General features: G+C 34.7%; 1 protein-coding gene across 2 annotated transcripts in view; it reads left to right on the top strand.

The window, feature by feature from the left end:
* Window positions 1-17,643, top strand: part of SGCG (sarcoglycan gamma) — a 242,957-nt gene that overhangs the window by 163,106 nt on the left and 62,208 nt on the right. For both annotated transcript variants that reach the window (XM_031960792.1, XM_031960791.1), the window contains exon 6: window positions 12,058-12,130. In XM_031960792.1, the coding sequence (XP_031816652.1) occupies window positions 12,058-12,130 (73 nt within the window). The remainder of the gene's footprint in view (window positions 1-12,057; window positions 12,131-17,643) is intronic.

Below are 17,643 nucleotides of genomic sequence, written 5' to 3'. Positions count from 1 at the left end.
CATGCAGCTGTCTCATAAACAACTTAAGTATAGAGCAAAAGTCCATTCTTCTCCAGGCTAAATATTTCCAATGACCTCAACTGACAGATTCCAGGACCTTCACCTTCCAGATTGCCTTTTTATGCTTGTTTTCTATTATTCTGTTTTTGTTTTTTCAACATCCTTCTTAAAGAAACAAACTCACTAAGAATTAAGTAAAACACTTTGTCTAGTAATGAGGCGTGTCAATGCCTGGGAGAAAAATAAAAACAAATGCAATTGACAGGCTTAGATTATAGCTTTGAGGAATAAACTTGTTCTGTTTAAGTAAACTTTAATTCAAACAATAATAAAGAGGAAAGTGGCAAACTCTTAGGATATAGGACTATAAATGTTAATCGGGGTTGTTTACTTATAGTTGCCCTATGGAAAGCACTGTCAGTTATATATTGGCCTTTCAAGTCATAGGATAATAGGTTTGTAATTGAGGAGACTGCTTCTAGAGCTGGGAAGGGAGAGCTACAAGACCATCTAGCCATCTTATCTTTTTTAGAGGTGAAGAAACTGAGGTCTAGGGAGCTAGTTAGTACAGTAGATAGAGTGTTGGACCTAACATCAGGAAGACACTTGCTACTTAAGTTACCATGGACAAGTCACTTTACCTGCCTGCCTCTGTTTCTTCATCTGTAAAATAAAGCTAATAGCACAAGGGTTGTTATGAGGATCAAATGAAATAATATTTGTAAAACAGTCTGAAAACTTTTAAGTATTATAGGAATGCTATTACTATAATTGTTTTAATAAAGAAGGATAAACTAATTGGCCAAGATCACAGAGTTAGATTAGATTTGAACCCAGTCCCTTCAATTCCAGAGTCAGTAATCTTTCTACTACACCATTCTGCCCCACAGATGAATAATCACTAGTAAGAATACCATCTTCAAAACCAAAAGACAGGATTGCAGCCAGATTTATGAAATATTTTATACATAAAGACAGAGTAGGCATGAATGACAGGAAGAGAAATATATGTACTTTTTTCCCTGTGTATCTAAAATGTGATGATTTACAAATGGTAGTTTTCTACATCTGGAGGACTTAGTTGGCATCTTGCTTTAGAATAACTTGTAATTCAAATTTCTCTTGGAGGTTTGTTTGGCTTTAAACAGTTCACCAAGAAGAAAATACTTTGTAGGAAGCCATATTTCACAACAGCATGTGTTGCCTATGGCCCCATGAATCCCTATTGTTTACATATCAAAAAACAACCCTGAATCATTTTGCAGCTTCATTAAACCTGCCTTTATATTTACATTTGGTTTTTTCCCCCCTCTGGAATACATTCATTATTAAATATGTTGTCTTAATTTACATAAGAGTTTAATTTAGGTTAACAAGCTAAAAAAAAAATACCCTCAAATCGTAATCTTAAGAATATGCAAAGACCTCAAACTGAAAGAATGTTTAAATCATCCAAAATAACAACTGGAAGAAACTAAACTAAAGTAATGATGTCAGAAATTGCCTCTCATAGGTCTAAGTATTATTCTAAATAACACAGATAAAGCTATAGCAGTTAACTTGGGAAGTTATGGCCTTTCAAAAGCATAAACTCTCTGTTGATTTAAAGTTTGATTACGTGACAAACATTAGAGCTTCTGCCAAAAGCCTTCCTAGAGAATAGTAAATCCTCTGTGAGCTGTTCAAGCACAAAATCTAAAGAAATGTTCTTGAATTTATGAAACCTAAACCAGAGTAACTTCTGAATGGTATACACTTCTAGATATTTTGTAATAAATTGTACAAATTCTTCAGCGTTCCCTGAGATAATCTATTACTGAAGGGAATTTGTTTTCTTTCACCAAAGACTGATTTCTATCTCTATATGGCTAATAGTGTGATATCTGACATGTTGTATATTTTATATATAGCATCATCATCAAGTGTTTTTGAGTAGTTAACATTTGCATCATTGTGCAAGGCATTAACAGACTGGCACAAAACCATAGCATATTACAAAGCACATAGAGGAAATAAGAAATAAGTAATGAATTATTCTCAGGTCACTGCTTTGAAAATGTTTATAATAAGTGAGTTCAAAATGTGAAAAAGATTCAGAATATTCATCTGATATGAAAGGAATAAGATTTCCATAATTCTGGAAGGAGCTTTAGATCTATGAAGAAAGTACAACACAGCTTTGTTTAAAAATTATTCTATAGAAGGAGCACACTATACTAAATATGAAGAAACAAACTCAGAGCTGGGAAGAGCTGTGTTCAAGTCCCCAAATTCTGAAATATTTGTTGTTTAGTCTCTTTCAATTATATCCCACTCTTCATAATCTCTTGATGCGGGAGTATGAGGGCTGGTTCTTGGCAGAGAAATGGAAATGGTTTGCCATTTCCTTCTCCAGCTCATTGATGAGGAAACTGGGGCAAATAGGATTAAGTGACTTGTCCAGGATCACATAGCTGAGACAGGTCTTCCTGACATCAAGTCTGATAACCTATCTGATGCACCTCTGCTCTCTGACACATAACTGTCTACATAAAATGAGGTAAATAATTTAACATCTCTGTGTTTGGCAGCAATCTAAGACTCTAAATTAAAGAGAAAGTAGGACCTACTCTTTTGTTCAAAAATGTTCAGATAGGAACAGGAATCAGGAACATGATTTGGCATACTAGTTAAAGCAAAACCTTTAGTCACTCTACTTAAAATAACTTGTCTGCAACTAGTGATTTAGTTCTCCATAGATATATGTATTGACTTGAAGACAGACATGGAGTTTTTCACAGAATAAAAGCAAAGTTTTATAATATATAATTTTCTCTAATTTTTTTCTTTCTTCTCTGAAAATATGAAGATAAAATAATAGTGGATATAAGGTAGTAAAGGTGGTTTAAGGTCTTCTCTCAAGAGAAAGCTGAGCTAATTAGAAAATGTTGAAAATGAGCTAAATAATATGTGAACTCCATGTTATCAGTGATTCAAAATCAAGGAAACAACAGGAGAAAAAAGGAAGCTGCCAACAGCTTGCTAGGAGGCACTGGACAAGCCAAGAATATGACCAGATCTTAGATGCTACGAGGCATTATAAGAGAGAGAATGTTCAATATTAGTAGCAGGTTCTGGGTTCAGGGAACCAAATGAAGAGATTTGGCTTTCCTAAATCCCCATAGGATTCGGTGCAAGGTAAGGAGTTGTAGGAACCCCCTTCTGGCTGCACAGAGGTCCTTCGTAAAGGAATTTACAAACCTGAAAAGCTAGACTGATAAAAAAGAAGTTTATTATTGGCATTGGGAAGTCAACCTTTGCTATGCATGAATAGAAAGGCTGAATTCCTTAGTGGCAAGGTCTGACAGAGAAGTGAAGTTTCTAGTGGAAAAATCCTGACAGAGAGGTATAAAGTCTTGTTAGGGAAATAGGTGAGGATAAAGAGAGGCTAATGCTATAAGAGAATATCATTTCAGCAGGCAGAGGTTACTACTATGCCAGGAAGAGAGGTTCCTTGGCATGTTAGGTCCTCTGCAAGGACTGAGCCCCAAGTTGGCTCATTTTATAAGCCTTGGCTACAAGCTGGGGGTTGCTCTTGATGGGGGCTGGGTGCGATCCAACCTGGAAAATCTTGGAATTGAATGAGTCTCTGGGCTAATCTTTAATTCAATAGGGTTGGAATTCTCCAGCTCCAGACTCAACTAGCCCCACCTAGATAACAGAATGAAATTGTTTGTCCTGTTTCCCTTGGGTGGAGCCAAGATTCAAGGAGAATCTCTCCTTCAAGGAGTACATACAGATATAAATATATAATAATAATATCATTGGTTATATAATAAACAATGCTATTGTGATTATTATTATTATTAAAATATACTAACTACTTATCTTTTTCCTTTGTGTTCATCCCTATAGTATAATAATCTACTACTTGCGTTGTACTTCCAGGCTCTCCTCTCTCAAATGAATGCTTTATATCACTGCTAAAATCATCTTTCAGACACCTTGATTCTGAGATAAATTATAAATCCTGCATCTTAGTATTTAAGGCCTTACCATAATCGAATTTATTTTCCAATCTTATTTCACATTACCCCTTTTTGTCCACACTATTTCCTCAGCCAAACCAAACTACCAGCTTTTCTCTAGTCCCAACATACCCATCTCCTGCCAGTGTCCTTCAGTGTCTATAATCCTTCCTCTCTCCAGCTCTGCCCCCGTATTGTTATCTTTCTTCAAGATTAAATTTGCCTGGTCTATCCTTTGGTAGTGCTCTTCATATCACCATTTATTTATTTATGTATATGTATATGCTGTATCCTCCAGTTCACTGTAAGCTCCATAAAGGCAGAAGTATTTTGTTTTTGTCTTTGAATCATCAGAATTCCAGCATCTTGAACTGAATTGTTGTCTGGAAGGGGAAATGTCACCCATATAAGAAACTTTTTGCTTGATTGAATTGTTGTGTTCTTGAAAGTACTAGCTTAATGAGCTGCTGAAAAGAATTGCAAATTTACCTACTATGAGTCTCTCAGCACAACAGTTGTTCCTAGGTTCCTGACATGGATTTTAAGTGATAAATTACTATAAAGCTGATTGTCATTGATTTTTCTTTGATGAACTCTTTGTTATCAGTGAATTCAATCAGAAGTTAAGTTTGGGAAACTAATCTGCTACACTTTTTTTTTAATGCACAGCAGATAGGTTTCTTATCTAGGTAAAACAAGCTTTATATTATGGGGTAATAAATACACAACTATGTGTGTTTATTATGACCATTATATTATGCTGTGTTTCATTATGCTATATAATGTTCAAAATAATGTTTCAAAGGCTCACATGTATAAAAGAGAAAAGTTTCTGTAATACCCCAGGTTCAGAAAGGTGAAATGGGAAGGCCATGACAAGAGTTAACATATTTGCCCATGAATCAGTGCATCGATTGCAAAAACTAAGGTATATGTCAACATATCTTATGAATACTGAATACACCAGTTAAAGTGAAAAATTGAATTGGCAGCTCCATCCATCTATAAAATATGACACGTGGACATTTTAAACTTCATGAAATTCTATAGCTGAAGTCTTTAGGAAAAACACTAGCTCACTATTGCTGTCACTTGACAGCTCTGATTCATTGTCCGGTTGTTTTTCATTGTACTCTAATTCTTTAGTCTTCAAGGTGATTTTGTTTCACTCCCCAAATGTTTTGGCCACCATGTTCTGCCTGTTTGCTGCCACTCATTGCATTGCATGTATGTTTGTGTTTTTAAAAAATAATATTAAAAAAATAATAATAATAATATTGATTTATCATTGATCTTGCAATATGGGAAGAAAGAAAGGAAAAAAAGAAGTAATGAAGAGAGGAAGGAAGGAAGGAAAGAAAAAAGGAAACAAAGGGAGGAAGAAGGGAGAGATGTAGAGAAGGAAAAAAGAATGAAGGATAGAAGAAAAAATGGAAGTAGGGAAAGAAGGAAGAAAGGAAGGAAGGGAGGGAGAAATGGAGAAATGGAAAAAAAGGAGGAAGAAAAGAAGAAAGGAAAAGATTATAAGCCTTATTTTATAGAAGAGCCAACTGAAACTTGGAGAGTTTAAATGGCTTAATGGAATCCATATAGTAAGTGGCAGAGTTGAAATTTGAACGAAGATTTCAATGCCCAGGTTAATGTGCTTTTGGCATATATCATATATAATAAGATTTTTAAAGCTTGTGTCTAAAAAATTTTAAGCTATTGGCTTTTACATGTATTTCATATAATATCTTTCTTTTCTAACTAATGTATACAATACATTATCTTAAATGTTTTGTTTACATAATCAGATCAAAATATAACTCCATTTGGTCCTAATTTGTTTTCTTTTTTCTACATCAATCCTGCTTTTGATTATGTGCTATAAGACATTTCAAATATTATCTCCCATTTTCAACAATGAGCAGGTGTTAAAGCTGATTGTATTTCCTAGAATATGGGATGGGAAATATTTGAGTATGATGCTCAAACCTCACAAAAATTGAAATACCATAGGAGACTAATAATCATTATCATGAAATTATAAAAAAAAAAAATCACAAAAGCATTTTAGTCATGCTCAGCTATGATACACCAACAGTCTTTGAGCAATTTTTACTTTAAGTGTAAGTGGCAATTATGAATACAGGATTGGACAACTTGGATATTTAGAGCTTTTGTGACCAAACACAATTGCAGGGTTTATAGAACAATACATCTTCAATCTTAAGACTTTCTACTTGAAAGTACATTAAAATAATCAAATGGTTCTGTGATATACACTATGATATAATTAGATGGAAAGTAAATTGCCATGTGTTTAGAAAATCAGTGTGAAACCTTTTTCTTCTGTAAAATATTGTGGATAGCACTTTTCTAGTGATCTAAGGTATCATTGGGAAAAAAGCAACTGAACATCTGGTGCTCCAATAAAAATTTTAATCTGCTTGAGCACTTGGAATACATTGTCTCTTTGGCTGGATTTACCAATGCAGTTTATTTCAGAGATAGGTTGGAAAGGACCAAATGAGTTTATTATTTTTATCTCAGCTCCTATGTTATGTGTTTTCTATAAATGCACTAAGATAAAATTATGCAAAATAAATGATAGATAATCCTACTTTGTGGTAGATAACATGTTTAGAGTATATAGGTTTGTATTTTAAGAAATCATTCAAACTGTGTAGTGTGCTTTCCAGAGCCCTCAAACTGGGGTGCCAAAATGTACTATGCTTTTTATAGCCCCCATATTGGGGTGCCAAAATATATCCTCTGGACTAACTCTCTGGAGGATCACAGGGACTAGCCTGAGTTTTTGGTTTTAGTAGAGGAGTGATGAAGCAGAGACCCAAAGATGGAGTTCCTTTATTTCAAGTCCTCTCAGCCCCTAAATACCTTAGTGTGATTACATCACTGCAACATACTGAGCAAATGCTAACTATAAGCACCCTACTTATTGATATGTAAATACCTCTTTATTGTAAGTATCCCTTGTTTCAAGTAGAACGCAGGTGGTCACACCACCCTTTGATTTCTCAGGAAGGGTAAGATGCCCCAAGGGGAGGTGGGGAGCCAAACCAGACATTGTCAGCAGGTTCCCTCTGGAGTGAAGGGTCTTATACCTTACTCAGAGTTCCCCCACTATCTGTGGTGTTCTACAGAGAAGTATTTGTGTTTCTAATCATGCTGTTATAAACTCAACAAATGGGATTTGTTGGAAGAACCTGGATAAAAATTATACATGACAGGTTACAATCTGAACCAGAAAAGGTATCCATAAGTGTTCAAGGCCAAATATCTCCCACATCTCCAACTTTGTTTGCCACATCATCAAATCTGTATTGGACATTTCAAATGAGATGTCCCAAAGACATCTTAAACTCATCAAGTTCAAAACAGAATTTATTATCTACCAAATTCTGTATTTGTGAGGAGGGTACCACCATTCTCCTAAATTCACAATTTGGGAACCAATCTTGTTTCCTCATCCTAACCTCACACTGTATATTCAATCATTTCCCAAATCTTGCCCTATGAATATTTACAAAAGATCTCTCACAGTCAACCTTTTCTCCCTATTCACACAACCAGTACCTTAGTGCAGAACTTTATTACTGTTTTCCTAGACTATTATAATGGCCTACTAATCGGTTTGCCACTTTCCACTCAAATTTATCTATAACTACTAAAATATGCAAATATCTAACCATTCCATTCCCTAAATTCCAAACGCTTCTTATTGCTTTTAAAACAAAATATAAATGTTATCTGTTGGGCTTTGAAAAATTTTCATAACCTGAATCCAACCTACCTTTCCAGCCTGATTGTACATGACTCCCCTTTGTATAGTCTTTAATCAAACCCCCCCCAAAAAAAAAAAATTGCTTGCTATTTCCTGCTCTTATTGAGATCGCCATGCTTTTGCACTTGTCTGCTAATAATATGCTTCCTTCTCATCATTTTTAGAATCTCTTGAAGAATCTGTTCTCCAAAACTCAACTCAACAGCATAGTGGATAGAACTTAGAGCTCATAGCCAAAAAGGCATGGATTCAAATCCAGCCTCTGATATTTCCCTTAGCTGTGTGACCCTGGGGAAATCATTTAAACTCTGCCATTTTCCTCATCTGTAAAATGGGGGTGATAATAGCACCTGCCTCCCAGAGATGTATAAGAATCAAATGAATTAACATGTAAAACACTTTGCAAACCTTAAAGTGTCATATAAAAGTAGATTATTATTGTCACAATTGTTATTATTATGTGAAGCATTTCTGGATCTTCCCACTGCTATATCCACCCTCCCCGTACTACATTATGTTTGATTTGTCTTTTTTTTTTTTTTTTTGTATATGTTTACATAGAAGCTATCTACCCCCATAAAACAGAAGTTCCTTGAAAGCCTCAGATCATAAAGCATGTTATCTGTCACAGAACAGGCACTTAATATGTGCTTTTTGATTTATCAGTCAATGGATTCAATGACCATTTCAATATAATGTAATAGATAATAGAGTTGTTTATGCATTTTAATAAACTAATCTTTATGACTAAGTAGCAGAATAAATGAGAAATAGAAGGGTAAAAGATAAAGAACTGGCCTGGGAGGCAAAGAACAAGAAATATCTGGGTTCACATTAAAGCTAGGTCATTTGACCCTAGCAAGGTCATTTCATTTTTCATTGTCCAACACATCTCTCTGGCACCATAAATTGAAGTTGCCAATATTCAGTGGTAGAAGTTTTCCCATGAAAATTCTCTGTGCCCCTAGGAGAAAACACACACACACACACACACACACACACACACACACACACACACCACTACCACCACCAACAACAACAACAACAATAGCAGCAGCAATAACAACTATTTCAGACTCGATGCATATAGTTTCTTAGACTTAATTTAAACGACTTTTTTTTGGATGTTTTTAAATAAATTTTCAGTTCTTCATGGCTTTGGAACCAAAATAGCAAAATGTACAATTTTACAAATCAGATCTAATAAATATCCAAAGTACTGCTTGAAGGCTATGGATATTTGGCACCATATTTTCAGCCTCTTTAGATAGTAGCTGGGCATAATCTTTCTCCCTTCTTTTTTTCTTCAGTTTTAATAGGATTTACTTGGACTTTCCTTTGGAGACTTAATATTGCACTTTCCATCATTAAGCTGTATTGTATACCTTTAACAACCTTGGTAGCAAATAAATTTATAGCTCCAGGAGGGTAATCCGATAGGAAGAAAATAGGACTAGGAAGTAGTGATAGGGAGGGGAACTAAATTATATTGTTATCTTTTTTTCCTTCCTTTTTCTTCTTCTGATCCTTTCTCTCTTTTTATTCTGGCATGTTACTCCTCTCTCACAATTAACTTGCTTTATGGAAAGAGTGAGTAGTGGATTAAGTGGGGGGAGGAGGGGTGTTGGAATTATTACCATTTTTCTGACTACTCTAAATAAACATATCTAAGAAAAGGATAAAATCATTAAGGTCAAATAATCAAAGATGAGAGATCTAAAAGCAAACCCAAAGAGGGAAGTAAATAGAATCTTGGAAAATAAAGACATTTTTTAATGAAGATTTTGAATAATGGAAGAAAGAGGGGAGCTAATTTGGAACTCATCTCATTCAAACTCCACTTTCAATAATGATAAAATATTAATGTCTTGATATATGGATTAAAATATTTAATCTCAAATGGATCCATCATCTCACCACTGTGAAGACTCTCTCTGGCTGTACATATCACAATATTATCTTATCTGTTCATGCAAATCTTGACCAAATCCTATCCAAATAATTTTACAAATTCTACATAGAAAATCTAAAAAAAAATATTTTGGAAACTTGTTTTCACCTCATCTTTTACATCCCCTTTTTCTTTGGTAGCTACATCATTTAAGTAGCAGGTCCATTGAAATGAGGTTTGTAGTGAAAGCAACTTATTTATGTGATCATGATGAAAGAAATGCATGCTATCCCCAAATACATTGTTTCTTCTTCTGTATATCGATTACAGAGGCTAAAAATTAGTTTAAGTCTTGCTATATGCCAAAATAGTAAGGAAGTATGATTCTGCTGGCATAGGAACTCTCTCCTGGAATACCAGTATAATTATTTGTCTTTCCATCTTAACCTTTGCTAAATTACTATTTCATTTACTTTTTCAATCACATACTTCCTGGATTATGGCTTTTATATCACTTCTTCTGCAAGAGTTATTATTGCCAAAGTGTTATAACATACCTCTATCCATGATCAAGTGGAGCAATGTATTTAAAGTTCTTTGAAAACCTTAAAGAACATGAAAATAAAAGCTTCTATGATTGCTATTAGTTATTATTATTATTGTTACTTTTTTCATTCTTCTCAACCTCTATTCAGTGAAGTCCAGATAGATATAGCTCTAGGACTAATTGTTATATTCCTAATGCTCTTTAATGTTCAATGATGGACAAACAGTTGGGTGATTGAATAAGCTGATTGCTTTTTTGCAATTAAACTACTGGAATGTAAGCTCATCCTCGAGAAATTAATTGAAAGTATCTTCAATACAACCCCAGTGAAAGAGAGAGAAGAGGGGGAGTGAGCAAACCTTACTCTAATCAGAATTGACTCACATGGGAAATAACATACATACTCAATAGGGATATAGAAATCTATATTACTCTGCAAGAAAATAGGAGGGAATAGGATATGGGAAGGGGGAGAGTGATCAATAGCAAAACACTTTTGAGGAAGGCAGGGTAAAAGGAGAGAGAGAATAAGTGGGGGGAATATAATTAGTAATTATAATTATAAAAAAATTTGAAGCAAGTTTCTCTGATGAAATATCATTGGTCTCTGGGAAATAATAAGCAGGAGGCTCTCAGGAAGGAAAAAACTGGAAAGTCATCCATGAACAAAGTGAAATATACTGTACACAAAGTAATAGCAATATTCTGGGATGACCAAGTATAAATTACTTTGTTAATCTCAGTTGTACAATCACCCACAACTACTAAGAACTTATAAAAAATCCTATCCATACCCAAAGAAGGAACTGATCAAGTAAGAATACCAATTAAAGCATTCTTTATTTCTCTCTCTCTCGCTTTATTTTTATCTTAATTTTTCTTGAAGGTTTTTATTTTCATTAGAGTGGAAGATCTATGTTTTCTTTCACAACTTGACTTTTATGGAAATGTTTTACATAACTTCACATGTGATTTTTTTGTTGTTGTTGTGGTAAGGACAAGGGAAAGAACCTAGAACTCTTAAAAACAAATGGAAAAAAAATGTGTCTTGAATGTAACTGGAAGAAAATATTAAATACAAAATTAATTGAATACAAGCAATGTCAATCAGTTAAAAAAATATTTATTAAGTGTTTACTATGTGCTGGACACTGTTCTAAGTAAAGGGATGTGGAGAAAGGCAAAAAGAAAAAGAAACACACACACACACAGTTAGTTCCTGCCCAGTAATATACATTCATTTGGCACCAACAGGATAGAAGAAATGATGTATATCTCATCCTGTTCCCACATGACTTTGATTTTTTTTTCTGCTAAAACTGCATATTTATTAAAAAATAATCTCTCATTTTTATGGAGAGGTAGTTTTTCTGGACAATTGTAGGAAGCAGTTTTGTCTAAGATTATGTTCCAATTCTACAACGTGTCTAATTATTAAGGATATTTTGAGGTTATATTATCAGAGGTTCTCATCTGTTAGTTTATGATATATAATTTTAACCACAATTCTGATATTGTTAGATACAAAATATATGCAACTACATTAACGTGTTGCAAATTTTTTGCCATTTTCTGGATAATCTACATTGGTCAATAACTCTGAGCTAATAAAAGGTAATCCTTCAATAATCCCGTGTCCATGCCTTAATTCAAAATTGCTATCATGGAACTAATTTCTATAAACAAATTTCTTTTCCATATATTGCCATTTGGATAATCTGCAATTATTATTCTTTAAAGATCATGGTGACATGCATTAAATATGATATTTATATATAGCAGTGATTATTGCATCATTTTAACAAAGGCTATTGCTTTCATTTAGGACCTGAAGGAGCTCTTTTTGAGCACTCTGTAGAAACACCACTTGTCAGAGCAGACCCATTTCAAGACCTCAGGTAAGAATATCACCTTAAAAATAAGAACACTTTCAAGACCATGCACATATTTACAGATGCTGTAAAAAATTATTTTGCGGTAATTAATAATTTTTATTGTTCTTATAATTGCTTTTCTTCCTAGTTTTTAATGAGTTTTTTATTGTGATTCACTGAAATTTAGCTGAGGTCAAATATAATAACCTTCCCCCCTCCAAAAGAAAAAAGAAAGGAAGAGTACATAAACTAGAAGTCTAGCAAGAGTATTCTTCAATGTAGATGTGATTTAAAAAGGAATGTTTGGAATTTACTTTGACAAATATTGTGTTATATTCTTACATAAAATTCAAGAGCCAGATATATGTGGGTAGTGAATTATTGATTGACAAAGGCTTCTCTATGAGAACAGTTCTGACATCTATGTAGAAGAAAACTAATTCTAGGTCCTTCAAAGTTTTGCTTTTAATCTATGTCTGTCCTAACTGCCAGTTGGTTCTTCAGTAACCATCAACATAATTGTTCATTTCAGAAAATATTTGAATTTCACATGTATATTTTATATAAAAACATTTTATATATTTATACATATTGTATATTTTATATAAAAAATTTAATCTCAACCTGAGCAATTTGATATAATTTTATTTCTTTACCAAAGAATATGATGGGTAGTGGGACATAATACTCTGGACTTAAGAAGTTTAAAAAAGACCTGAAATTTAAATATCATCCTTGGCATTAGTTGTGTCACCAGGAACAAGTCACCTTATCTCTCTGATCTTCAGATTATAAGACTACCAATTACAGAAAGATTGCAATCTGCATCAGTGGAGACAGTTCTTTTGCCAACAGACTCATACTTCCCTACTGTTTTGGGGTATCAGGACATAAAGCAAGACTTAAATTAACTTTTAGCTTCTGTAATTGATATACAGAAAAAGATACAATACATTTGGGGATAGCATGCATTTCTTTCATCATAATTACATAAATTAATTGCTTTCACTACAAACCTCAATGCTTCAAAAGATGTTACTTAAATGATGTGGGTAGCAAAGGAAAAGGAGATGGCAGAGGATGGGGTGGGGATAATGTCATGCAAACAATGAACTTGGCCAGAGTTTGGGAGATAGTGAAGAATAGAATAGCCTGGAAAACAGTGTTTTATATTTGATTCAGAGGTTGATAAGAGTCATTGAGTTTATTGAGTGGAGGTGAGGGTGGGATAAGAGATGTCATGGTTAAACTTGATACTTAAGAAACTCAATTTGACATCTGAATGGAGGATGGACTGGAGTGGGGCTCACAGGTAGATTAACCAGCAGACTATTGTAATAGTCCAAGCTTAAAGATGAAGGTCTACACTAGCATGGTGACATTATCAGAGGAGAGGAACACCATATTTAAGAGATGTTGCAAGGGAGAAATCGATAAATCTTGGCAGCAGATTGGATACAATAAAGAGACAAAGTGAGAGATAGTCAAGATTTGAGGATGACATCCTGGCTTCAAGTTTAGAAGACTGGGAGAATGGTAGCTTCCTCACCAGTAATAGGAAATTTGGAAGTGACAGGAATTTGGAGGGAAATAGAATGAGTTAAGTTTTGGATATGTTGAGTTTGAAATGTCTATACTCTTCCTACATACCTAATCTATTACCAAGCCTTGTCATTTTTTCCCTCCACAGAATTCCTTGTAAAACCATCCACTTATGCAGAATATAATCCTTTCATTCCTTGGTAGATGAAACTTCATATGCTCTCATAGCCAAAGTCATTCAACACTTTATGATAAGCTCTCCAATTTATGTGGGTTAGTTCTCAGACAGTGCACAGTTCATCACTGAGTACATTCAAAGCTTTTTTAACTTACATTGTCATGGCCCTTGAAAACCCAGGGTCACCTCCACACCATAATGAATAGACTGTAATAGAGGGTCAGTTTTCTCTCAGTAAATCAAATAGCTACAAATATTAATAAAAATCAAGAGTTAGAAAATGACAATGTTTTTCTTTTTCCCCATTTCATAAATAAAATCTGATCAAGGGCTCAAGAAAATAAAAATCATTTGTCTTTCACAGTTGAAGGATATTTACAATATAGAAATAAATTGTGCATGTGACGAATATATTAGAATCAAATTTAATAGTATAGCATTGTTTTAGGTATGTTATTAAAAACTCTTGAGGGAAGTAATTTCACACCCCTGGAATATAAATATGATGCAATAGCAAAAAAAGAGCACGAATTCTTAAAAACCACTTTGGGACTATAATAGTATATAAGAAATGGGGAGAAAATCAAGTTATATTGTAGAATCATTGCTTAATGTGCATTTCAATGTTTACAAATATGTGGCTCTCTTATTTAAATATCAATTTCTCATACCACTGGATACTTGGCATATTCTAGCTCAAGAAAGATTTAAAATTGCTGTTAAATTACTGATTTTTGCTGAGGAGGCACCATAAGAACAATTTTTTTAAATTTAACTCTTTCAATGAGAAAAAAAAAAAAAAACATTGATCTTAATGCTAACTGAAGATGTTCAACAGAAATTTTAAACCAGATAAACTTCTTCTTATATTAGTTTCCATATACATTAAGTGAAAATTTCTTTACTTTTCACGGAAATTTTGTTGTTCTTTATATTTAGAATATGTCAGATAAATCTGCAAACTACTTGCTGGGAAAGTAATAAGCTTTCTCCTATTAGACTAGTTCATGTTTGTGAATGAATGTCAGGCTAAATTCTGTAGCCCTAAAAAAACTACTTTCTAGAATCTTAAATTCTTAATCCATAAGAGAAATTTATCCATGATATAATGCTTAAGTAATGAAACCTAATGCATTCATTTCTAAGTCACTTTGATCAAGATCATGAAAACAAATAACTGACATAAAAACTTGTGCTGACATGAAATATTATCCTTTACCTTAACAATTTATGTAGTGAACACTTAGAAGAGAATAGTACTATTTATTTAAGGTAGACATATGGAAAGCATTTTTTTCCTCTATTGTTAAATATAAGTTGATCACCCAGGATCAGAGGAATTAAAATTAGAAGAGATCTTAGAGGTGTCTTGTCATACATACCAGTTTGGTGATTGAGGGAAACACTGTGGGCACAGAATACTTGAATTTCAGCAAGATTGATTTTTGACAAAGCAATTAGGACTGTGACTTGCTAGGGTCACACAGATATTAAGTGTTAAATGTCTGAGGTCAAATTTGAACTAAGATCCTTCTAACTTCAGAACCAATGCTCTATCCATTATGCTTATCTAGCTGCCCCTTTCAGCAAGATTTTTGACAAACCTCCATTTATGGGAAATATGTGGATGAAAATAACACTGGAATACAGTAGGATTCAAAACAGATTGACTGACTACAGTCATGATCTTAATGGATCAGAACCACTCTGGATAGAAGTCTATAGGAAAATATTCTTGAGATATCACTGGATGACCATAACCCTGTTCCATTCAACAAACTATATTGGAGGGGTGGTATAATGGCATTGTGAGATCAGCAAAAGAAGCACAATTGAGCCCTTGAGTAGACTGCATGAGAGAATTGGAAGTCAAAAAGATTTCAAAAGCCTGGACAGATGAGATTCATGTCAGGATTAATATTAACAATGGGCAATAGAAAATTCAATTACACATGTATGGGGTGGAAAAATGTCAAGTGAACTGAAAGATGTCACTGGAATGTTATAGATTCAAAACTGACTGACTGGTGGTAGACATGGTCTTAATAGGTCAGAACCATTCTGGACAGAAATCTGTAGGAAAATATTCTTGGGATATTGACCATATTTCTGTTCCAGTGGTACAGTGTATCTTGATACATGCTGTTAATTAGTTCCAGACTGCAGATGAGTGCTGAAAACATTGAGCACCATCCCAAAAGGAGTAGATCTCCAGTCTACAGCCTAATTAACCAGTCCTCCCCACCCAATTCCCCAAAGGGGCAATTGGGGCTTCCAGCTGCAGAGAAACAAGTCAGCCCATTCCAGCCTAACCCAGTTGGGCTCCTCACTTCTTGCCCCAACTTTTTTGAGAAAAATTGTAATCTTTCTATTCTCTCCCCCCTGCACACCAACTAAGCTTCCTGAAAACCTGAATGTGGAGGTGGAAGTTATGGTCTCAGGCCCTCCACTGACCCGGGCTCAGGCTTCTGCCCCGGGCTTAGAGCTTCCAGGAGTCCTGGAGACTCCGCCACCTCCTCTGCCTGAGTTGCTGCTCACTACCTGTGCTCCTGCTCCTGCTGTTTCTCCTCCTGCTGAGCACCAGCTGCTCTGTGCCCTTTCCAGTATAACTGTTTGGGGAGCTGGGAGGTGATGTGTTACAGCCCCATCCTACAGGAACTTCCCTGAAACCTGCTGAGTAACAACAAGCACAGCCTCAGCATGGTGAGCTTCCACTTGACTGGCCTTCCTTCCTTCACTGGGGAGGAGCTTACCCATAACCAAGGGCAATAGCAGTATAGGTGAGGGCTGGGCAGTACCTCTGACCAACCTCACATCCCTCCTGCTCAACCAAGACAACCACCAAGTGCAACAAGCAAGTGCCAAGCAAGCCTCAAGTGCTGAGGCATTTTCTTTTCTTTCTAAAATTCATTGAATTCAAAGAATTTCAAAAGTGATAATTGCTGAGGTCACTGCATAAGTCAATAGTGTGGTTAGCAGCAATGAATATTCGGGTGATTTTAGACTGCTTTAAGAGAAGCATAAATCTAGAATGCAGGAAGTTATAAGTACCAATGTCTAAGGCCACGTTTCGAGTATTATAGAGTGACTAGACTGAATAGTGGAGGGAGTGATTGACTTAAGAGTCAGAAGACCCAAGGTCACATGCTGCTTCAAACACTTAATTAGCTGTATGACCCTAATTCACTTAACCTCTCCAACTCAGTTTTATTATATGTAATATAAGGATGATAAAACCACTGATTTTACATGATTGCTATGAGGATAAAAAGAGATAATATATCTCCTTGTACAAACCTTAAAGTACCATGTAAATTTTAGCTATTACTATTATTATTATTATTATCACACTCATTTCAGAGCATCTATTATTAGCTATCTATTATTAGCTCTATTAGCTCAGAGCATCAAATTTTAGAAAGACATCAACAAGCCAAAGCAATCAATAAGGAGGCAACAAAGTGTTGAGGAAACTTGAAACCATATTCTATATCATAGGGGTCCTCAAACTTTTTAAATAGGGGGCCAGTTCACTGTCCCTCAGACTGTTGGAGGACCGGAAACAAAAATTTTGTTTTGTGGGCCTTTAAATAAAGAAACTTCATAGCCCTGGCTGAGGGGGATAATCATCCTCAGCTGCAGCATCTGGCCCGCAGGCAGTAGTTTGAGGACCCCTATATGAGATCAGTTCTCAAGTATTTTGATTTGGGGACTCCTTTGTAAGTTTAAAATTGATTGAGAACCTCCTAAATAGTTTTTGCCTATGTGATTTATAACTATCAATATTTATCATATTAGAAATCAAAACATATTAATA

Source organism: Sarcophilus harrisii, chromosome 3 (assembly GCF_902635505.1).
Source record: "Sarcophilus harrisii chromosome 3, mSarHar1.11, whole genome shotgun sequence".
Taxonomy (NCBI): domain Eukaryota; kingdom Metazoa; phylum Chordata; class Mammalia; order Dasyuromorphia; family Dasyuridae; genus Sarcophilus; species Sarcophilus harrisii.
The sequence above is the reverse complement of the archived record's forward strand: the minus strand, read 5'-3'. Positions and strand labels throughout refer to the sequence as shown.